Source organism: Dufourea novaeangliae, unplaced genomic scaffold, assembly GCF_001272555.1.
Source record: "Dufourea novaeangliae isolate 0120121106 unplaced genomic scaffold, ASM127255v1 scaffold493, whole genome shotgun sequence".
Taxonomy (NCBI): Eukaryota; Metazoa; Arthropoda; class Insecta; order Hymenoptera; family Halictidae; genus Dufourea; species Dufourea novaeangliae.
The window spans coordinates 572,681-591,055 of NW_015374430.1; the positions used below are offsets into that span (position 1 = coordinate 572,681).

The 18,375-nt window shown below is 41.9% G+C and overlaps 1 protein-coding gene across 1 annotated transcript; it reads right to left on the reverse strand.

Annotated features, from left to right (window-relative positions):
• Window positions 1-624: 624 nt before the first annotated feature.
• LOC107193080 (BCL2/adenovirus E1B 19 kDa protein-interacting protein 3) lies at window positions 625-17,953 on the reverse strand. The gene is made up of 6 exons (XM_015582462.1): window positions 17,711-17,953; window positions 11,974-12,139; window positions 10,061-10,148; window positions 1,502-1,575; window positions 1,190-1,345; window positions 625-830 (listed from the first exon to the last, which is right to left on the reverse strand). Exons 1-6 carry the CDS (start codon window positions 17,751-17,753, stop codon window positions 779-781), a joined length of 579 nt encoding a protein of 192 aa, XP_015437948.1. The 5' UTR covers window positions 17,754-17,953; the 3' UTR covers window positions 625-778.
• Between the last annotated feature and the right edge of the window lie 422 nt (window positions 17,954-18,375).

Sequence of the window (18,375 nt, forward strand, 5' to 3'; positions counted from 1 at the left end):
TTTAATCGTATGGAACGTTCATCACACTCGAATAAATTTCGCTATTCGTGCCGACATTGAACATCAATTTCAATGCAGCAGAATTTTATGCAATTCCTGTCCTTTTAAGACCCCCTCTTTCAATCTTTCTGTAATATTATGCTTTATTCTCTCACTGTCTCCCTTCGTGTAATTTCAAACGACACGTCTCACCTCTCTCTCTCTTTCTCTACCCATTTCATTCTCATAAACATTCGAAATCTGTTCTCAACACGTATCCTCTCCGAGTAACAATTAATAATTAATTATAGATAAATACTATCCAAGCTATGCCTATGAACTATCGTAGATAGAAACGCATTTAGAAACGGTATAAAATGGACATGTTCTTGTTGTATCAACAACGCTAGACTATTAATAATAAATCATATTAACCTTGTGTCTGTGTGTGTGTGTGTGTGTATGTTTTTTAGCTATCTTTCTCCTTAAGCATATAATTGCAAACACGATTTACATACGGTGTTCAATAAGTACACCGTTAAGTTTGTTGTCAGGCAGGATAGGATTAAGACGAATAGTGCTAATATTAAAATCGCGGGTAATCGAAATAGTTGTGTTGCGTGTGTTTCTTGGTAGTTGTTGCTGTTTTTTTTTTTTTTGTTATATCCTTTAGGCTCAATCGACCCTCATGGCTCTTCAGTCTTTCTTGCAGCTCAATATGGACCATCCCTTTACCGCGTTTCCTTGCAAATTCAAACGCAACAATCCTGGCGTTCGCGGTCCTGGTTAGTGGACTTCTTCACTCAATGGTCACGCTGGACGTTAACGATCCTCGCCTGGTCAACCAGACTCTACGAAACAGACACATATCCAAGTTTTTATCCCGCCCGTCCTGGTGTTTTAAGAATACAGAATAGTACAGCATCTTCTGAAGGATTCGTTTTTACTTCTTTAATTACTTCTACAACTTCCTGCCATAATTCTCAGTTGTGTAACTTTTTCCTTATGCTCCATTACTTTCAAACAAAAATCCCTACGCATATCTAATAGACTTAACTTATTGGATCATTATTTCACGAAAGGAATACGACTTTATGTACAACCTGTTTAACTACAAACATCTTCGGCCATCTCAGTGGCATCAAATGAGAGCCACAATTCAATGGAGAAATACGCTTCACTAATTCACTTAAGTTACGGTAATACGTACCCCAAGCCAGCGCCGACCAATACAGATAGAATGTTTGTAATGAAAAGAGTATAGAGGACCTCTTTGGAGAACAATCCAATCTTGCCCACTTTTGTAGTACGAATGCTATAGGATTTCCTCTTGTTCATTCCAAGAGGATGCTTAAATTTCCAATCTCTGCAACGCAATAATAATGCTGGTAAGAAATGTTTATATGTCAATACATATTCCTCTGGATAAAGATTCTACAATATTTACAGGTCTACCCTTTGTTCAACCAACTATTTCACAGCACATATGTGTATATATCTAAATAAAGAACATTTTGTATACTTTGGCGGTACTTGGTCCGGACGCGAACTCCACTCGTAGATCCAGTCGGTGTTCTTATCCAAAAGCTCCGGCTCCTGTGAAAGAACAAAGGCACAGTATGTAATCCTTTCTTCGGCGCTGATCCGAAAGAGCGTTTTACCCCTTTCCACTTTAACGGTGAGTCTCACTCGCCACGCTATTCTTTCATTATATACAGGGTGTAACAAAAATGTTGGAGGACCCGGAAATGGGAGACTCGCGAAGTGATTTGAAACAAGTTTTCCTTTAGCGAAAATGTTATCCGAGGCTTTGTTAACGAGATATTAAGAGGGGACGGTCGAGTGCAAAGGGTTAAATATTATATTTCTAAAATGTAAAACTATATGAAACGTTTAAACAAAAAAAAAAAGTGATGTTCAATTTGAGTACATGTATTATCTTCCTTTTAATCTTTTTTTTTTTAAATATTGCGGAGTTGCTGGTTCCCCATGGGAAGAAAGCTTCGAGTGCAAATGCTTAAGCCGTAAAGCGAAGATCTCGCGTATCCGTCGTGAAATAGAAGAAGATGCACACGCGTGTCCTTGTGGTGGCGTCTGCATTGAATTGGAAGTCGCGGGGGATCGGTTTACCGGCTTTATGCTCGTAACATAAAGCTCTCTCTCTGGTTTTTCTGCTAGGCTGACGCGTTGAAACCGACACGACCAGGGGAAGAATTGGGATCAGTTTCAACTCTGTCGTCCGTAAGAATCCGATAGGTATCGTAAATCGACCGTGGCTGGTTGGGCAAGACCTTTGATTTTTCGCGATCCTCAATAAAATCGGTGAAGAAACGATCGATGATGGTTTTCGTCGAACGAAACCTCTATTGTGAAACCTCAATCGAAGAAGACAGCTCTTGTTTCATCCATGGACGATCGGAAAGAATTTATTGCCCACGAGATAAAGGAAGTAGCGACTCGCGCGTGGGATCTAATCTATGAATGACTTCGAAGGCAAAAACGCCCAAGGATAACTTCTATTGGCGAACGGCCAATCGCAACGCGATCATAATCGTGGGTATCACTTGACACGGTCGTGCGCACACGCTCTGCAATTAAACGCATCGAGTTTGTTTGTAAACAATCGCCTGGCGTTGCTGCGATTCATCGATCACCATATCCGTATCTTGCACGCGTAATTCAGTGAGAGTCAAAACTAAGTGAACTCCCATGAGCAAACTCGGCTTCCACTTCCTACCACTTGGTCAATTTATTCCAGGTACTGAAATTAATGTTAAATCGAATGTTAATTTCGCATAAATTTCAGTAATTCCAAATACCAACAGGTAGCTTTTATTCATGGTACTGTGAACAAATTTCGATGTTTAAATATTTTAAAATCAAATTCACCTGCAAGTGCATTCATTTAGTGAGATCGTGACCCGAAATATACAGCAAAGGTAGTGAATGAAAAATTGTTTGCTGGGAAACACTTTCAATCGATTAAACCATACTGCACAGTCACCAGATCTCAATGTAATAGAGCATCTATGCGAAATTATAGTCACTTTTGACTCTCATGTAGTTCTACACGCGCGACCGGTTCCGGAGGTTTAAAAGATGGAATTCGTTGTTTCTTCCCGCCTGCGACGAAAAGAACACAAACACGACGATAAATTCCGTAAATTCGAGAGGAGAGAGAATACCAGAAATGTATTTTTGATCTTGCCCCGATCAGGATGTCGAGATACCCATTTTCTTCTTATGAAGAATTTGTTGGGTGCTTTTTTTAACTCTAAGATATCGAACAAAAACCGTTCAAAGTCAAATTCACGCGAATTCGGAGCTCGACGACGTTTCGAGAATGTCGAGGAAGAGGTCGAAAGTGATCCCGAAATAACCGGTGTGATCCCGAGGAACCCATTCGCGGATCGAATTGGTTTCAACAAGAGCTTATCATTATCGTTGGCTTGATAACGAGGCTCGATATATTGGCCGGGCGCAGGAAGCCCAAAACGATATTCCTGGACGCGTTTTATTTGGACAGATTGTCTGGTATAAACGACACAACGGTTATTCAAGACCGTTGGACACCCGATAGCCAGTCGACTTTTAACTTTTTCTTTTTTTCAAACAACATGCCGTGGCTGATATTCATTCGTTATAAATAGAATGCGGATTTTATGCATTACAGCGAATATGATTGTTTAAATCTGAGTATACAAACATATTTAATGAACTTTGATGAGGTGTTTGTTTTATTTGGAACATAATAAAAATCCCTGGAGTAGAAGTGCTATAATGCGACTGTTAAATGTCATTAATCTGCGTAAACAGACGGACGTGCGATCGTTTTATACTCGCGATGACGTGAAAACGTTGATTTCTGCTATTGACGAAATTCAAGTTGAGCTCGAATTCGTCGAATGTAAGAAAGTAAAAAACATTTTCTCGTAATTAAAGGACAGCAGTCTAGTCGATATACTCTTATACTCTTGTCTTATACTCTTGTTTCCATTAAATTATCTGATAAATTATTTTCCTCTTTTTACTTTCGTTATTTTATACATTTTAAATAAAAGCATATTTTATAGCAATTTTTTTCCCTATTTTCTTTCTACTTTTTAGTCATAATTACGAACAACATTAGTCATATCTCTCGAACAACAAATTATAATTGCACCAGATTGCATTGTCATCCACAAAGAGTGTGCGTGTACAAAATTTCAGCTCGATAGCTTATGAAGAAATAGTTTAAAAATTGATGACAAAGTTTTGACTATAGCGACAAGCATTATAATAGAGTTAAATAAAAGTGTATAAATATTGAAAACACTTCCGTCCTGAATCACCTTCTTAATTTCGATAGTCCACGTGGTATGCCCGAATGCAACACGTAGGAGAATCGAGGAATCGTTCTGTTCAAGGCTGTCATTCCGATACTTCGTTGCGATCGGCCTGAATATCGAAGAATGTGTGACCAGTGTGGGAAGACGATCCATCACAGAACACGAAGAAAAGGACGGCTGTCCCGACGATTAACACGACCTCAAGCCTGTTTAAGAGCTCGAAACGAATCACCGTTTCGCAGTTTGAGTCACTCGAGTGCATCCATTAGCCTCGAATTATCGGCCTTTGTTTAATCTCGTCCCATCAGCGAGATAGACATCGGAAAGACCCGTTTGAAACCGGGCTTAAGACAACAAGCATTTAAGAGCCTCTGTGATTTCGCGACGTCGTGAGCCGCTCATGGTGGAAATCCTTTTAAGGATATTTCCCATCGGTCGTCCTGGTTAGTCGCGTCGAGTCGTATTAGTCTTGGGCTCGTTTCGACGTTGATCCTAGAACGTTCCATTCGCTTATTGCAGTTGCAGTATAGCCGGAAGGGCTGCTAATCGAGTCCAGTTCGAAGGAAATCCACGAATATCAATAGATCGAATCTTTCAAATTCAAGTAATTAAATCGCGATATTATATATTCGATTATCAATCCCGTTGTAAATTTATTTCGTAATCCTATTCCCCGCGATCGCTTACCAAATCCGGCTCGGATTCTCGGTACCCCGGTCGGATTCTTTTTTTAACGCGATTCCAGCCGACGTTTTCTTTAACTCCCACCGTAGGGGCAATAAAAAGGTCAACGCGATGATTCCATTTCTCCAGGAGCGAGAAAAAACGGTCATAAATTAGCGTTTCACGGAGGAGAACCGATTTAGAAGCTGTATACACAGTGTCCCTGTGTGGCTTTTCTGTTCGCCACTCGAAAGATGATCCAATCTACTTCTCGTGCTCCGAAAGAAAAAATGGTACACCACACACGGGGGGGGGGGGGGGTAACAGCTTGGAAACGATTTACTCAGCTCGATGAAGTAATTTATTAAAACTTCAGTTACCGGAGCGTTGTTGTCATCTCGAGGACAAAAGCTCCGACGACGCAAAAAGAGTCAAGATCCGATCGAAGGAAATCAGGTCACGCACGTCTTGCCCTCGGCGCACGACGAGCAGACCTGACGAATTCATTTGATACCCGTGGTGCGTGGTCTGATTCCGTGGACGGTATTGGATTGGTCGCCGGTTCTCATACAGGGTGTCTCAGCTAACATGATCACCTCGAATAATGACTTAATGATACACTTTATGAACATTTTGAGGCGTGGAACATAAATGGCATCAAGCACATCTTATAAAGTACGTAGCTTTTTTGTGGGTGGAGGCATTTCAGAGATGTCCAGGTCACCTTGATTTTTTTTAACGGAACGACCTATTTTTCGTACCATGAATCGATAGAGTATCACGTTGTAAACCACAACGGTAGCGACGTTGAATACCAGAGGGGACCATCGAAGGTTCTTTCACCGCCCCGTATTTTCGTCGTGGGACACAGTTTTTCCTTTCTCTTTTTTTTCTTTTCGCAATGTCTTCTAACTTCTTTTCGCCAGGCGTAATAACCGTGAATTACAGCCGGAGGCGGCGTATCTTGACCTCATTTACTTGAATACACCCCTCTGTAAACCACGCTTCTTGGACTCAAGGGGGCCCGACGCGACGAACTGACGTTTTCCGGATGCAATCCGATTACACCTCCGTCGGGCGTGTTCTCGAATGACTTAAACCACAAACACGTTTCTGTGAATCCCCATTCGTTATTTTTATCTTTCAAAAATGAACAAAGGGTGGACGCAGGATTGAGTGTCGTTGTCAATCATAATCTAATTACAAACTCCAAATCACAAATTACAATGTAATTGCAAGATATTGTAATTAACTATACTAAATTTACAATAAAAATTACAATGTAAGTATAAGTGTAATTGTTCCGCAAGTACATTGTGATTATAATTTCGATTTTGTAATTAGATTATATTTCGCCCAATTTTCACGATATATGGATTTTGTATAGGAACTAGTTCACGGAAACGCGATTTCACGTACGGATTACGCGGAAGTGGAACGGCGTTACGCGGGGAACGTCGAGTAACAGGGGAAAAAGAGAAATTTTTATCGAGTGAGCTGCTTCTCGCGAAGGGAAACACGCACAGGACTTTCTACGGGGACATTGACCATAAACGAGCTGAATTTTTTCCTTGGATAATTACGAACAAATTGTATTCATTGGAACAGCTCTGGTAGGGGATCCTTAAGAAAAAAGAAACTATGTTGGACAGTTTTACAGAAATTAATAAGTTCATTTCATGAATATTTCGATATAATTTTGCGCCAATTTCAATACGGTTCTTGAGTAGGGGTGATCGGGGTAAAAAATAACAGTTTTTGGTTTTCATCTAAGAAAAATGTCTATCTATTAGCTAGAGATTTAATGTTAATTTATACGAATAGGTTGGAGATTTAAGGTTAGTTCCATGGTGGCGTAATGTTTTTAGATTAATTGTTAAAAATATTACGACCGTGAAAATTGACCGAGCCGAACTGTTACTTTTTGCTCTACCTTGGGATAAAAAGTAACAACGCTGAGTTATATCACAAATGGATTAAACAGTAACGAAGACTTTCGAATATCAAACTTAATAAATAATTTTTTGAGCATTTTTTGCAGACAGAAAATAGTTATAATTTTACGCTATTTGACTTGTGGGTTCGAGGAGTCACCTCCCCCTTGGGCGTTCTAGGGTTAATCCAATTATTGTACGGAAGTTGTATAGTAAAGGAGTTGTACAGTACTCCAATAAATTCCTACCATGTTCGTACCAGTGAAACCGATGGACTCATGCGGTAAGAATCGTTCCAGCGTAATGCACGCGACTTCTCTCCCGTGCCTATCCCGTTCTCCACGGTACAACTCGAATGCATTCACGCGGAATGAGCATAACAGTCGGATTGATATAATATATGTAATCCAGCAGTGAGCGTGCTGCCACACCATTGGTACCCTCGCGAGCAAACTCCTAGTAAAAGCCTCCTACCATTTGGTATCGGGAAACATTCGGTTTAACATTTATTTCAATGCTCGAAATAAAGTTATCAAATGGTCAAAGGTTCTTTCCCCTAGCGGAAGCCAAGTTTCCACGTCAGTGTATCCTCACGAGCAAACTCGACTTCCGCTAGGGGAAAAAGTGTCGTAGAAAAAAAAAGTCTCTTACCACGCAGTAAATTCATTTCAAGTACTGAAATAAATGTTAAACCGAATGTTAATTTGGCATAAATTTCAGTAACTCTCAAAACTAAATGGTGGTTTGCTCGTCGGTGGACGTGTATATAATATATCTCGTCTGTGTTCCGTGAAACGTTTCTCGAACACGGTGACCGCTGGAGGACCGGTTTCTCGACGGGGCGATGAGAATCGCGAGAGCGTAGGGGAGCGCCGATTCGTGGGCTAGCGATCGCGTGATATTCCCTCCTCGATGGTAACGGCGAAACAGACTGGAGAACACCAAGAATCGCGGGTGAACGATCTACCGTGTGTGCATCGTGGCAAAGTGTACAACCTGGTCTCGTTCCGCGACGCGATTCGATCGTGATCGGTTATCAATTAAGCGGTGTCTACACCGGGCAACTTTTGGTCTTATTAGGACTAAATTATTAATGTTTATTAGGACTTTTTCTCGTCGTTTGGCAAGTATTATCTACCCTAGATATTACGAAGCCCCTTTTTGTATCACCATATACACACCACGATAGGAACCGTTTTCTCGAAGTTTCAGCCACGAAATTGGCCTTAAAGTGTCGCGCCACATGCGAGGGAGCGTAGTCAGAAAACGATCGCGAATCTCGGTGTCCTTGACTGGTAAAGAGACCAACGGTGTGCACGCATCCGATTACCGGTTTAATACGCGGTGGCTCGTATCAAGGACCGTTTCTCCGTCGCAGAGAAACATCGTTGCTTCTCGATACGAGTATCAAGGCCGTTCATTCGCACCTCACTCGATAAACATAGAATCAGAGATCGGTAAATTCATTGTCTAGATAAAAACTTTTAAATAACGAATAAAAGATTAAAAGAAAAAAAATATTTCGCCAATTTTCAATTGATTAAACGTGGAAATTCCAATTTTTATTTCTTCTCGAATGAGTAGACTTTCCACTATGTATTGTTCGAATGAAATTTTGCCTAACTCTGCATAGCAGGTCCGTTTTATTATAATGTGATCGAAACGCAGAAAACGCTTCGATCGATACGCCTGGGACTCGTGGATGGCAAAAGGAAACGTCTTACAAAAGAGTGCCAACGGCGACCAGGGATGTACGCAAAAGATTCGCGACGATATATTCTATTTTTAATTAGTTATCTGAGCTGAAAGCAACGAGAACGCTCAAAGAAACCGAGGCAGACTACTGTGTGCTGCACACTTTCCAAAGACCTGTCTCGCCTCCACAAAGGCGCATGCATCTACACAAAGAAAGGCGCCGCGGTTGCATGCAACACGTAGCAACACTGGGTTGGGCAATTGACTCATGGAAAATCCTCGAGTGTACTTCTTCTACGGTGGCTCGTTATCGCTATTACTCATCCCACGGCCGATACTATTGTCCTTTGTTGCTATTTTCGTGCACCATTCTCTAATGATAAATCGATCGATAAGGGGATGGGGGTCCACGTGGTGGTTCGTAGACGGAGCCGATAAACGGGATTGTATACTTGTTGGTAGACGATGTTATATATCGTGTGCGTTGCTGCATTGTTTACGGACGTATTGGAAAAATTCCCCAGTTTTCCTTTATTATGAAAATTAAGCTCTCGCGGGGGACAATATTCCCAGCAGGGGAGAATAATTATAATCTAGCGTAAACACTCGGCCTGATAGGAATTATCACGACTGGATTCAAGTGCTGCTATTGATTTCCGTATCGTTATTGAACGCCACTTTGAAACAGATTAATTTGCTGCAGACAGAATGTAAACATCGATATCTATTTATTACATGGTATGGAAGGTGTGTTCTTTGTGACTCGTTGCGAGTGTCGGCGACTTCGATCGGTCGCATGAACTTGTTCCCTAGCACGTGCTCTATGACCCATAAAGGGAACTGAAACTGAGGAGGTTAGAGGAAAACAACGATCAGCAAACCTCGAGTGGAAAGTGTGACCCGACTTGTTCGTTCGATAAAACCAGTTGCACGAGTCCCTTTGAGCCTATAGCAACACGCGTTCGCTACAAAGACAAGAGTTGAACCGAAAAAAGGGGGTGAAAAATTTGCCCGAAAGAAACCTTCGAAGAAGGAAACACAGTAAATCCTCGATGAGTGTTCGAAGGGTCACCGGCACTGAATATTAAATATTTCATAAACTAATAGCCATATGCGTCTAAAACAAATATCATTGGCTTCAGAATTCCAAGCTCTATCACGGTGCTAAACCTCATTAAAAAGTCAGCATTATATGTAGGGATTTACAGTACATTATAAATACGTACGAGTCGATCCAATAAGACTTAATCGAATTTTTATAGGACAGTTTCTCCTTGAGAAAGTAGTTTAAAATCGCTATTGCGACATTGACTTTTTTTGCCACGATCGATTCCATTAGCCTTGGAAGATCAAGTGGCTCCCGCTGATCGAGCACGAAGCAATACGTGGTCGGAGGAAGTGAAAAGGCTGTTCATAGTCATGAACGCGCACGGTATTAGTAGCGTCGATTATCAAACTGACCTTATTGCAGCTGTAATTTATATAGACCCCCTTCAGCTCGTCTTCGGTCGACAGTTCCGTGTTCGGGCTGTTCGGAGGGCTCTTCGGGCTGTAATGCAACATTTCACAAAAATTTTCAATCGTTCCAGCGGGCATTGGTACAATATCCCCAACGTACAAAAAAGACCGACACGCAATTCCGTTATCGACACAAGATTGTAACAGAGAATAAGAAAACACCCTCCCCCCCCCCTGATTCTACTAGTTTTGTCTTACTCATCGATAACTTTATCAACTTTGTATCAATTGACCTCCGCGCATCGTACGATATATTTCCGTTTTGCATTTTTCCTTTAATCTTTCGCACGGAACGATGTGAAGATATACATATGTGCACATAATGCAAGCTTCATGCACCGAGGGATGACCTCATCGAATATATGCGCGTCGCGAATCGAAACGACGCAGCAAACATTAAACAGATCCATCGCCAACTGTTTCCATCTTGCCAGAAACGTTCGAATCGAAGACAAGAAAAAAAAAAAAACGAGCTCGATGAACCTCGCCACGGGAAGTTCGTTTACCCCCCCGTCGATTATCTGAAAACTCGATCACGGTCTCGGAAGATGCGCCGAGGATGACGTGTGTCCACGGTTATCTGACGACTTCAGGTTTCGAACTAAACAAGCCCGACCTTGAAGGAACGTTAACACCGTGTCTGTGCACGTGTGTTCGGAAAAACCGAGGAAAATACTGCGTCGTAAGTCGTCGACGGTGCACAGTGTCTTCGGTGCCAAACTTTTGAATGCAGCAACTTCGGGTTTGGCACTGTCTCTCTCTCTTTTTCGATGGAAGAAATGTTAATTAATGTACAGAAGGTCCCAGGATAGTTGTAAGTCCTCGAAAGAGGTGATTTGAAACAACTTTTTCCTTAGTTAAAAAATTCTCCGATGTATTGTTAACGAAATATTAACGAAGCTTCGGAAAAAAATTTTCACTAAAGAAAAGATTCTTTCAAATCACTCAAGGAATCACCCTTTTCAAGGACTTACAGTTACTTTGAGAGACACTGTATACAGTCGTACTTAAGGCCGTTATTAAGGCCAGCTTGGCCAGAAGTCCTCTTTAAGATGGCCTACGAGTAGACTAAACATCGAACTCCAGGAGTGAAACGGAAGAAGGTAAAGGGGACCAGAAAAAGTCACGTCCACGGACGGGGATCGCAGACATGGCGGTATAAAGAGGGCCCAGCTTGTTTGCCTTTTCTTCCTTCTTTCACCCACACCGGTCCTTGAAACGTATAGGTATACGCCCACGAGAATAAAGAGACCGGCCAGAATACGATCCCACCTTCCACCACGGCCCTCCGCCAAGAACGCATCGACATCTTCTGACTCATGCTACCAGCTTATTTTCATCTTCTTCTTTCTTTTTCGTTTTTCCTTCTTCGGACTCTTCGTGCTCGCGAGCGGTATTGTACAGTACCAAGCGGTGACTCCAGCGGACGGAGTAATGCGCTCCGACACAGATTCTCTCTTCGCGTGGACAGATTTCGTAATAGCGTGGCTGTCTATCGCCTGGGCATTCCCCCTGTGCCACACCTTAGACACCGAATAGATCCACAAGTTCGCGTACGTTCTTTATCGAATAATGTGTTAACACTAGACTACCAAACCAGTCAAAATGACTGGTAAATACACTCTTACAACGACGATTAAAATGTTATGACAATACATTTTCTCAGATCTTCTGCACATTTTATTATGAGAGTGAAGAAATTAGTAAATTTCTAAATTTCATTTAGTTAAGTAAGACCTAACTTCTTTGTTACATATTGTTCGTGAACGTACAGGAGCCCCAACGTATTCAATTCTATTGGTTGAGCTTCGTTGTCGAATATCGAAATATTTGAGTACAAAGAATCATCCTCTTACCTATCTCTCGGTGTATCCCGGCGGGAAGACGCCAAGGAATGCCTGGCGGACGATTGTGTGGAATCCCTTTGCGCCTCCCTTAGGAGTCGCAGGTATTCCTCCCCGCCGCTGCTGAATGGTAACGGTGTCACCCTGTCCGGTACGGGATTCAATTCCACCCAAGACTCTGAGAATTTCAAAAGGAACAGTAAGGTGAATCTCGAGGGTATATGCACGCAGGTAGAAAGGGCCATTAGCCCAAAAAATTGTTATTATATGTATACAAGGTGTCCCAGGTTGAAAGTGCCAAACTTTGTCAGTATGTTCTATGGGTCTAAACAAGAGAAAAATGTTATATAAACATAGGGTGTTCAACGCTGGAATGTTCGGTATGCTACACAATAAAAATTACAATGTATTTGTTAAATTACAATTACGTAGTAATTATCCCGCAATTACATTGCAATTGTAATTCAAATTTTGTAATTAGATTGCATTTTTCCCAACTCTGGTCAACCGGAGGGGAGAGAAAAGACGGAAATACGCGAATTTTCCAGGCCCCTGTCTTCTTGCCCGATCCACAAGGAAGATTCATGAGCAAGATCCGTTACGTCTGACGTAGCAATCACGGCGATCATGTTGCGTCACTGGAAAACTATACGATTGACCCCGCGGAGTGTGACATTACACGATGTCGCAGGACTTTTGATTAATCTCTTATTGTACCCGAATCTAATGCATATACGACGATAACCGACGGAGGTTTATGCAAAAGTGCACATTCGTACAAACGGAATGCTCGGAAAAACTGACACCAACCGTTACAACACGTCGACACGTGGTTTATTATATAAGGAAAATTAATCGATTTGAATAGCGAAAACGTAACCGTCGCGGAAGTTCACGCTCCATTTATCAGCACGTGCGATCCGCTACGTGTCAACCCCCTCCACCCCCCTGGTGTTCCTCTAATGAAACTTCCATCGTGGCTAGCTCGTCACGTGCACGACGAAGTCGATAATGATTCTACCGTATCTGTCACTTATCGACGACTTGTCGTCCTTCTTTCATCATTATCTGCTACATTCATTAAAATACCTGTTTAAAAATCTACAGGGTGTCCCAAAATAGTTGAAGGGTCCAGGGAAAAAACGATGAGACTCCAGTTTTTGTAAATTTTGAGGTATTAACTGATTTTTCTATTGACGTTTACTATTCTTTCCCCCACCGCAGAATGACGGGTTATAGAACTTGAAGACGTCAAAATCACGAGTTAGAGAACTTGGAAAAGTCAAAATTGCTGTTTTTAGGAGTTTGAAAACAAAAGAATCGCTAAAATTGGGTGGAATCGATTCGATGACACAATTTCGGCCCGATGAATTTAATTATCGAAGCTAGCGGGGGGGGGGGGAAAAAAGGAGATACGCGATAAGCCGTGGCGCGTGTGTATGCACAGGACACGCCCGCCATATGTACCTCAGGCAAATATCTCGGTCGTCTATCGACTTAGTAAATAGCATAACTCGTGGAACGGACGAAAACAGTGAAAACGCCTTCCTTTTCCGTTCAAGCTAATCGATTATCGTTGCCGCCTCCGTGTTTTGTTTCCCTGTCATGCGGTTCAAAACGTCTCGAAAAAGCGGAATCGACCATTTTACCAACCCAAAATTCCTGCGCGATCACAGAACTACCGCCACCGAATACCAAGATGGGAGTTACGGCTGGCTTCGAGTACGTCGTTGATTTGGACCGATTAGCGAATTGCCACTATGTAGTGTCCCGTGAAATGGTCAGGATAAATATGAAGAGATTGCGGCAATTGGTTATGCTGTCGTGTATCATCGCACAGCGGACGCAAGAAAGACGATTCGGTGAGAGACGAGGGAGGAAGAGAAAGCGGAGAAAAGAAAAAGGAAGTTGTTGCTACTCCTTCGAAGAGTGAGATCCACGTTCATCCCCGACGTAGTACCGCGTGCTCGACGAACTTCTCGGAGCTTAGAGACCAAACAAAGGATTCTCTGAAACGCGAAGAAACAGAGGCCTAATTGAACTCTCGGTTCTTCGTCAAAGACCTTCTGACGAATCACCATACCGATTCGGTCGAAAGAAAAATATGCACAACGCCGAGGCTCTGTTGACAGTGCATCGCGACGTAAATGCAGTGCTCGCAAAAAGAACGAAAGGAACAATGTATTTGTGAAAAATAAATTTCTACATTTTCTTCTGTCTTTATAAATTACTTCAGAAAATGTTATTTTGCATTAAAATCCGCAGTCTAATGATAAGCATCAGACTTGTTTTATATGAAAGTTTAAGCAATTGCTAAGAAACTAACTAATAACTATAATATATTGTCACTAGCAGAGGCCTGTGAAATGTATAGTCACTAGCAGAGGCCTGTGAAATATTCAGTTTTCTTGTTTAATCGCGAAACAGTGGTGGGTGCGGTGGAATTCAAACGGCGACCTATTTTCGCGATCGTTTGAACAGACCGTGCTGTTTGTAGAGGCATTTTATAACGGAAAACGTTAGACACACGCTATTGATAAATCTCTTTCGCTTACCGTGAGTCAACGTTCTCCGGGCACATTGAACGAGAAGACCCACTTAGCGAGATTATTCGCGAATAAAAACGCTAATGTTCGCCATTAACCGTTCCGAACCCATGGAAAGCTGTGAGGATAAAACGTTCGATCTTCCCAGAAGTTCATAATGACTTCGTGCATTTCCTTACGATTGTTGGGATTATCGAGGGATTTTCTGCTGTATCTTTCACCGTTGATTACCGTGATTTGCGAACTCGACCTCGTGCAAGTTCTTACTCGAGGCTGCATTGAAATTACGAAGCGTATTATTGCCCATAAATAGAGCGTTAACAGCAGTACAGACGAGATGAACGACACGAAAATTGTCAGGAAACGTCACGTGTCACGAAATCACGGGGAGTAGGTGGCTTTAATAAATCGAATTAAGGCCCCGCCAACAGGCGTTACGGTTAAAAATAGATTGGAACACGTCCCCCTTTTCATCGGTCCGTCATTTCAATCTAACCGTTCCGGGGGCGTGCTGGATAGCCCAGCAAAGTGAGCAAACAAAAGACTATCATAAAATAAACATTTCTTCTAAACGGGTAGAGAAATTAGTATATCCCCTGAATAAACGAAATTGCTCTATACTCGTTTCTGTTCTCCAACGTCACGAAAGCATAGCTCCGAATGGAAAAGAAGAAGTCGTTCGCAAGTTTACGTCTACATAGTAATAGCGTTAAAATTGAAATGAGCATTACGCGATATGAATATTCATCAGGACGCGTGGAACAAAACGTTGAGGCAAAGAGGGACGACGAACGAAGAGGGTCGAAGCGGAGGTCGGTACTACCTGTTCGCGCCAATTGTCCTGTTTTAATGGCGGGAGAGCAGCAGGTGCGACTCCGAAGTCACGTCTACCAAGCCTCGGGATCGAAGGGACGATTGTCCCCGTGAGTTGAGTCACGTCTGAGGACGTTACCTGTTCGTTAACCTGGCCTCAGGTCAAGTTTTTTTTCACTATTATAGCATCGCGAAGGATTGACGTCAGCTTCGAACGCTCCTGAGGACGGTCACGTAAGCCATGTTATACGCTTGCCTAGCATTCCAGGAAAGGGAACTTTCTTCAGGAAACGATAAAGCCTTTGCTGTATCGAGCGTCCGGTCCAATTCCAGTCCTCGACGCTAAATTTAATCACAGCCCGTTATACAGGGCTTGATTCGATGCGTTCCTGGATTGTTCCCCTCTAGAAACGATTCCTATAGTTCTGTATAAATGAATCTATATAAATAGAAAGATAAATTCGACCAGGAGTCGTGAGATACAGTACTTTGCGATTTCTGCTTCGTGTAACGTTTAATCTCCTAATGAAACTCTAGCATCGTTTTGCTTCTGGATCGTTTAGTACAACGTCAGGTGGATTGCTCTTTCCAGAAATTCTTGTGAAGGACAATGTTTACATGCCTCCGGGATAAGAGAAGAAACTCGAATAGAAGATCTACCAAGAATCAAGCTGCATTTGTTATTTCAAGCAATGCCAGCTGCTAGGCGGATATTCATGTTTTGTACTTGAAACAGAAGAAATCATTACGTCGCGATAATGACTCGATATGACGCTGCGCCGCTTCGCTTCCCTGACATTAGTCACGTCCTCGTTTTCGTACAATTTTCCCGATGTGACCCGTCAACACAACGGGAAACAGACAATATGCGTAGGAAATAAATCGGACGATGGATAGACGTCCCTGCATTTGGCAGAGTGCCACGTTTTTTGGGATCCATTTAAACAGAGCGGTTAGACACTGACCTAATTGTTATTACTCATTTTCTAGCACCAAATGAATCAGATCCTTCCTATAGCTCTAATCTGATCCTGCAGAACAGTACTGGCACTTATATCGTCCAGAGACCATAGAATAATTCAAATTACTCCAGTATTCGCCACAGATTATTTAGAATTTAATTCCCTGGTATGTAAATAAGATAATTATGCAAATAATAATACTCATGTCACGATACATATAGCACGCAATAATGTTATTCCAGCGTTGCCCCGTCACGTCAATTCAGACGAGATTTAAATGTCAAACGATTGGTTGAACATCGTGGGTTGAAAATATCTGAAAATCATAACCATCGCCATATGTAACATACGTTGTTTAGGTTCACGAGCTCCCTTGGGCGTCCAAGAAACATAAATAAAGGTTATTCCTTTCCGTTCCTCGTTCTGTTCCCCGTTACAGCAACCGACTTCGCCTCGAAGTAGGCAGTTAACCGACCGTGTATACATAGAAACCCGGGCCATTTTGAAATTCTCAAAGAACAAAAACCTTACATTATTCCGACGATCTTTAATTTGGCGTCGAATAACATTTTTCTATGCTTGGCATAGGTTTTTGGCATCTTTTATAATTATATTGCGCGTTCCCTTGGTTCGAAATCGATCGCGTTTCCTTTATCTACGAGTCTATTGAAGCAGTGTACATACACGCAGAAATAAAATTTTCCTGCTTTTAGTGTTCCAAAGCTAACACGGTTATCTTCTTTTATCATGTGTACACAGAACAGTCGTGATACTATAATAAAGGCCTGCAAGAAATGGTTTGATATATATACACAAGCAAAAACATAAAATATGATACAAATTTATGACAGTGGGCATTCAAAATCGTAGTTGCCGTAAGTTTATTTGCTAACCTACACGTCCTCTAACTTTCTAATTCACAAATCTTAATATACAGTATAGTATCAATAAAAACCCTAAGAACAAAGCCAGAGATTCGTCTAAAATGAAAGTCGTATTTAACCACTGCAATGCGTATCAAACTGTTCAACGTCACTAAACAATTTATACGGAACAACTGAATACTCCGAACAATTGCTAGTCGAGAAATTTTCACGCAAGCAGGATTAATAGCTGAATTTTTCCAGAGTCAATGACTCCAATGTGATGTACCGGCTCGCGTCAGGTTAGAAAACAGATTGTCGCGCCAAAATATTTGAAATTCCGTCCGTACGCTGGCTTTACGGAAAACTTACGGTGATTTAATTATACGAATTTACATGTAATTGCGGAAAATCTCAAAGATTGTACGCTATAGGAACAAATATACCTACGACGCAAAAGGAAGCGAGACGCGTTTGTTTATGCGTCAGCCACGTTCACGCGAAATGGCCGCAGTGTCCAAGTGACAGCTGCTTGCATCGATCTGAAAAACGGGACTTCACTTACCGCCTAAGCTCTCGTCGGAAGTATACTTCACTGTGGACGACATCGTGACGGCCGAACACGCTCGTGTTCACTGTAATCCGGCGCGGCACTTACGATGGATCAACTGACACTTTACGCGAGCTCCGTCGGCGCAGAGGCAACGCACTCGTGACGAACCACCGTGATAAAATGCTCGACGAGCCGCAGCGACTGTGCTTTGTTTTGATGAAACGTCACACACGCACGTCACCCCGACGGCCAATCACACGCCACTCGCTTCAATGTAAATACACTGCCTGGGTCAAAGGAAAACTCCAACGGCCATGATGCCCCCCCTCCGACGACTACGTGACTCAATACACGTTCTTGTCTCGTTCATTCGCTACAAAAATAACGGAGAGAGAATGAAGCGTATAATCAGACGTTCCGGATAATTATCAAATTTGATATAACAGACCTTATCATCCCAGAAAATATTTCTGTTTACAAATATTTGTTACAGCCGATAAGTTACGCTTTGGATTTTTATTCAAATTTACGTTTTTATGAACAATCGTACAAAAATCAAAATCAAAGGGAAACGTGTATGATTTATCGAGAAATGTAATAAATGAAAAGCTGAAATAAACCGCATTTTACTACTTTCTTACCTTCTTAATTTTATGTCAACGTCCGAGCGTTTATGT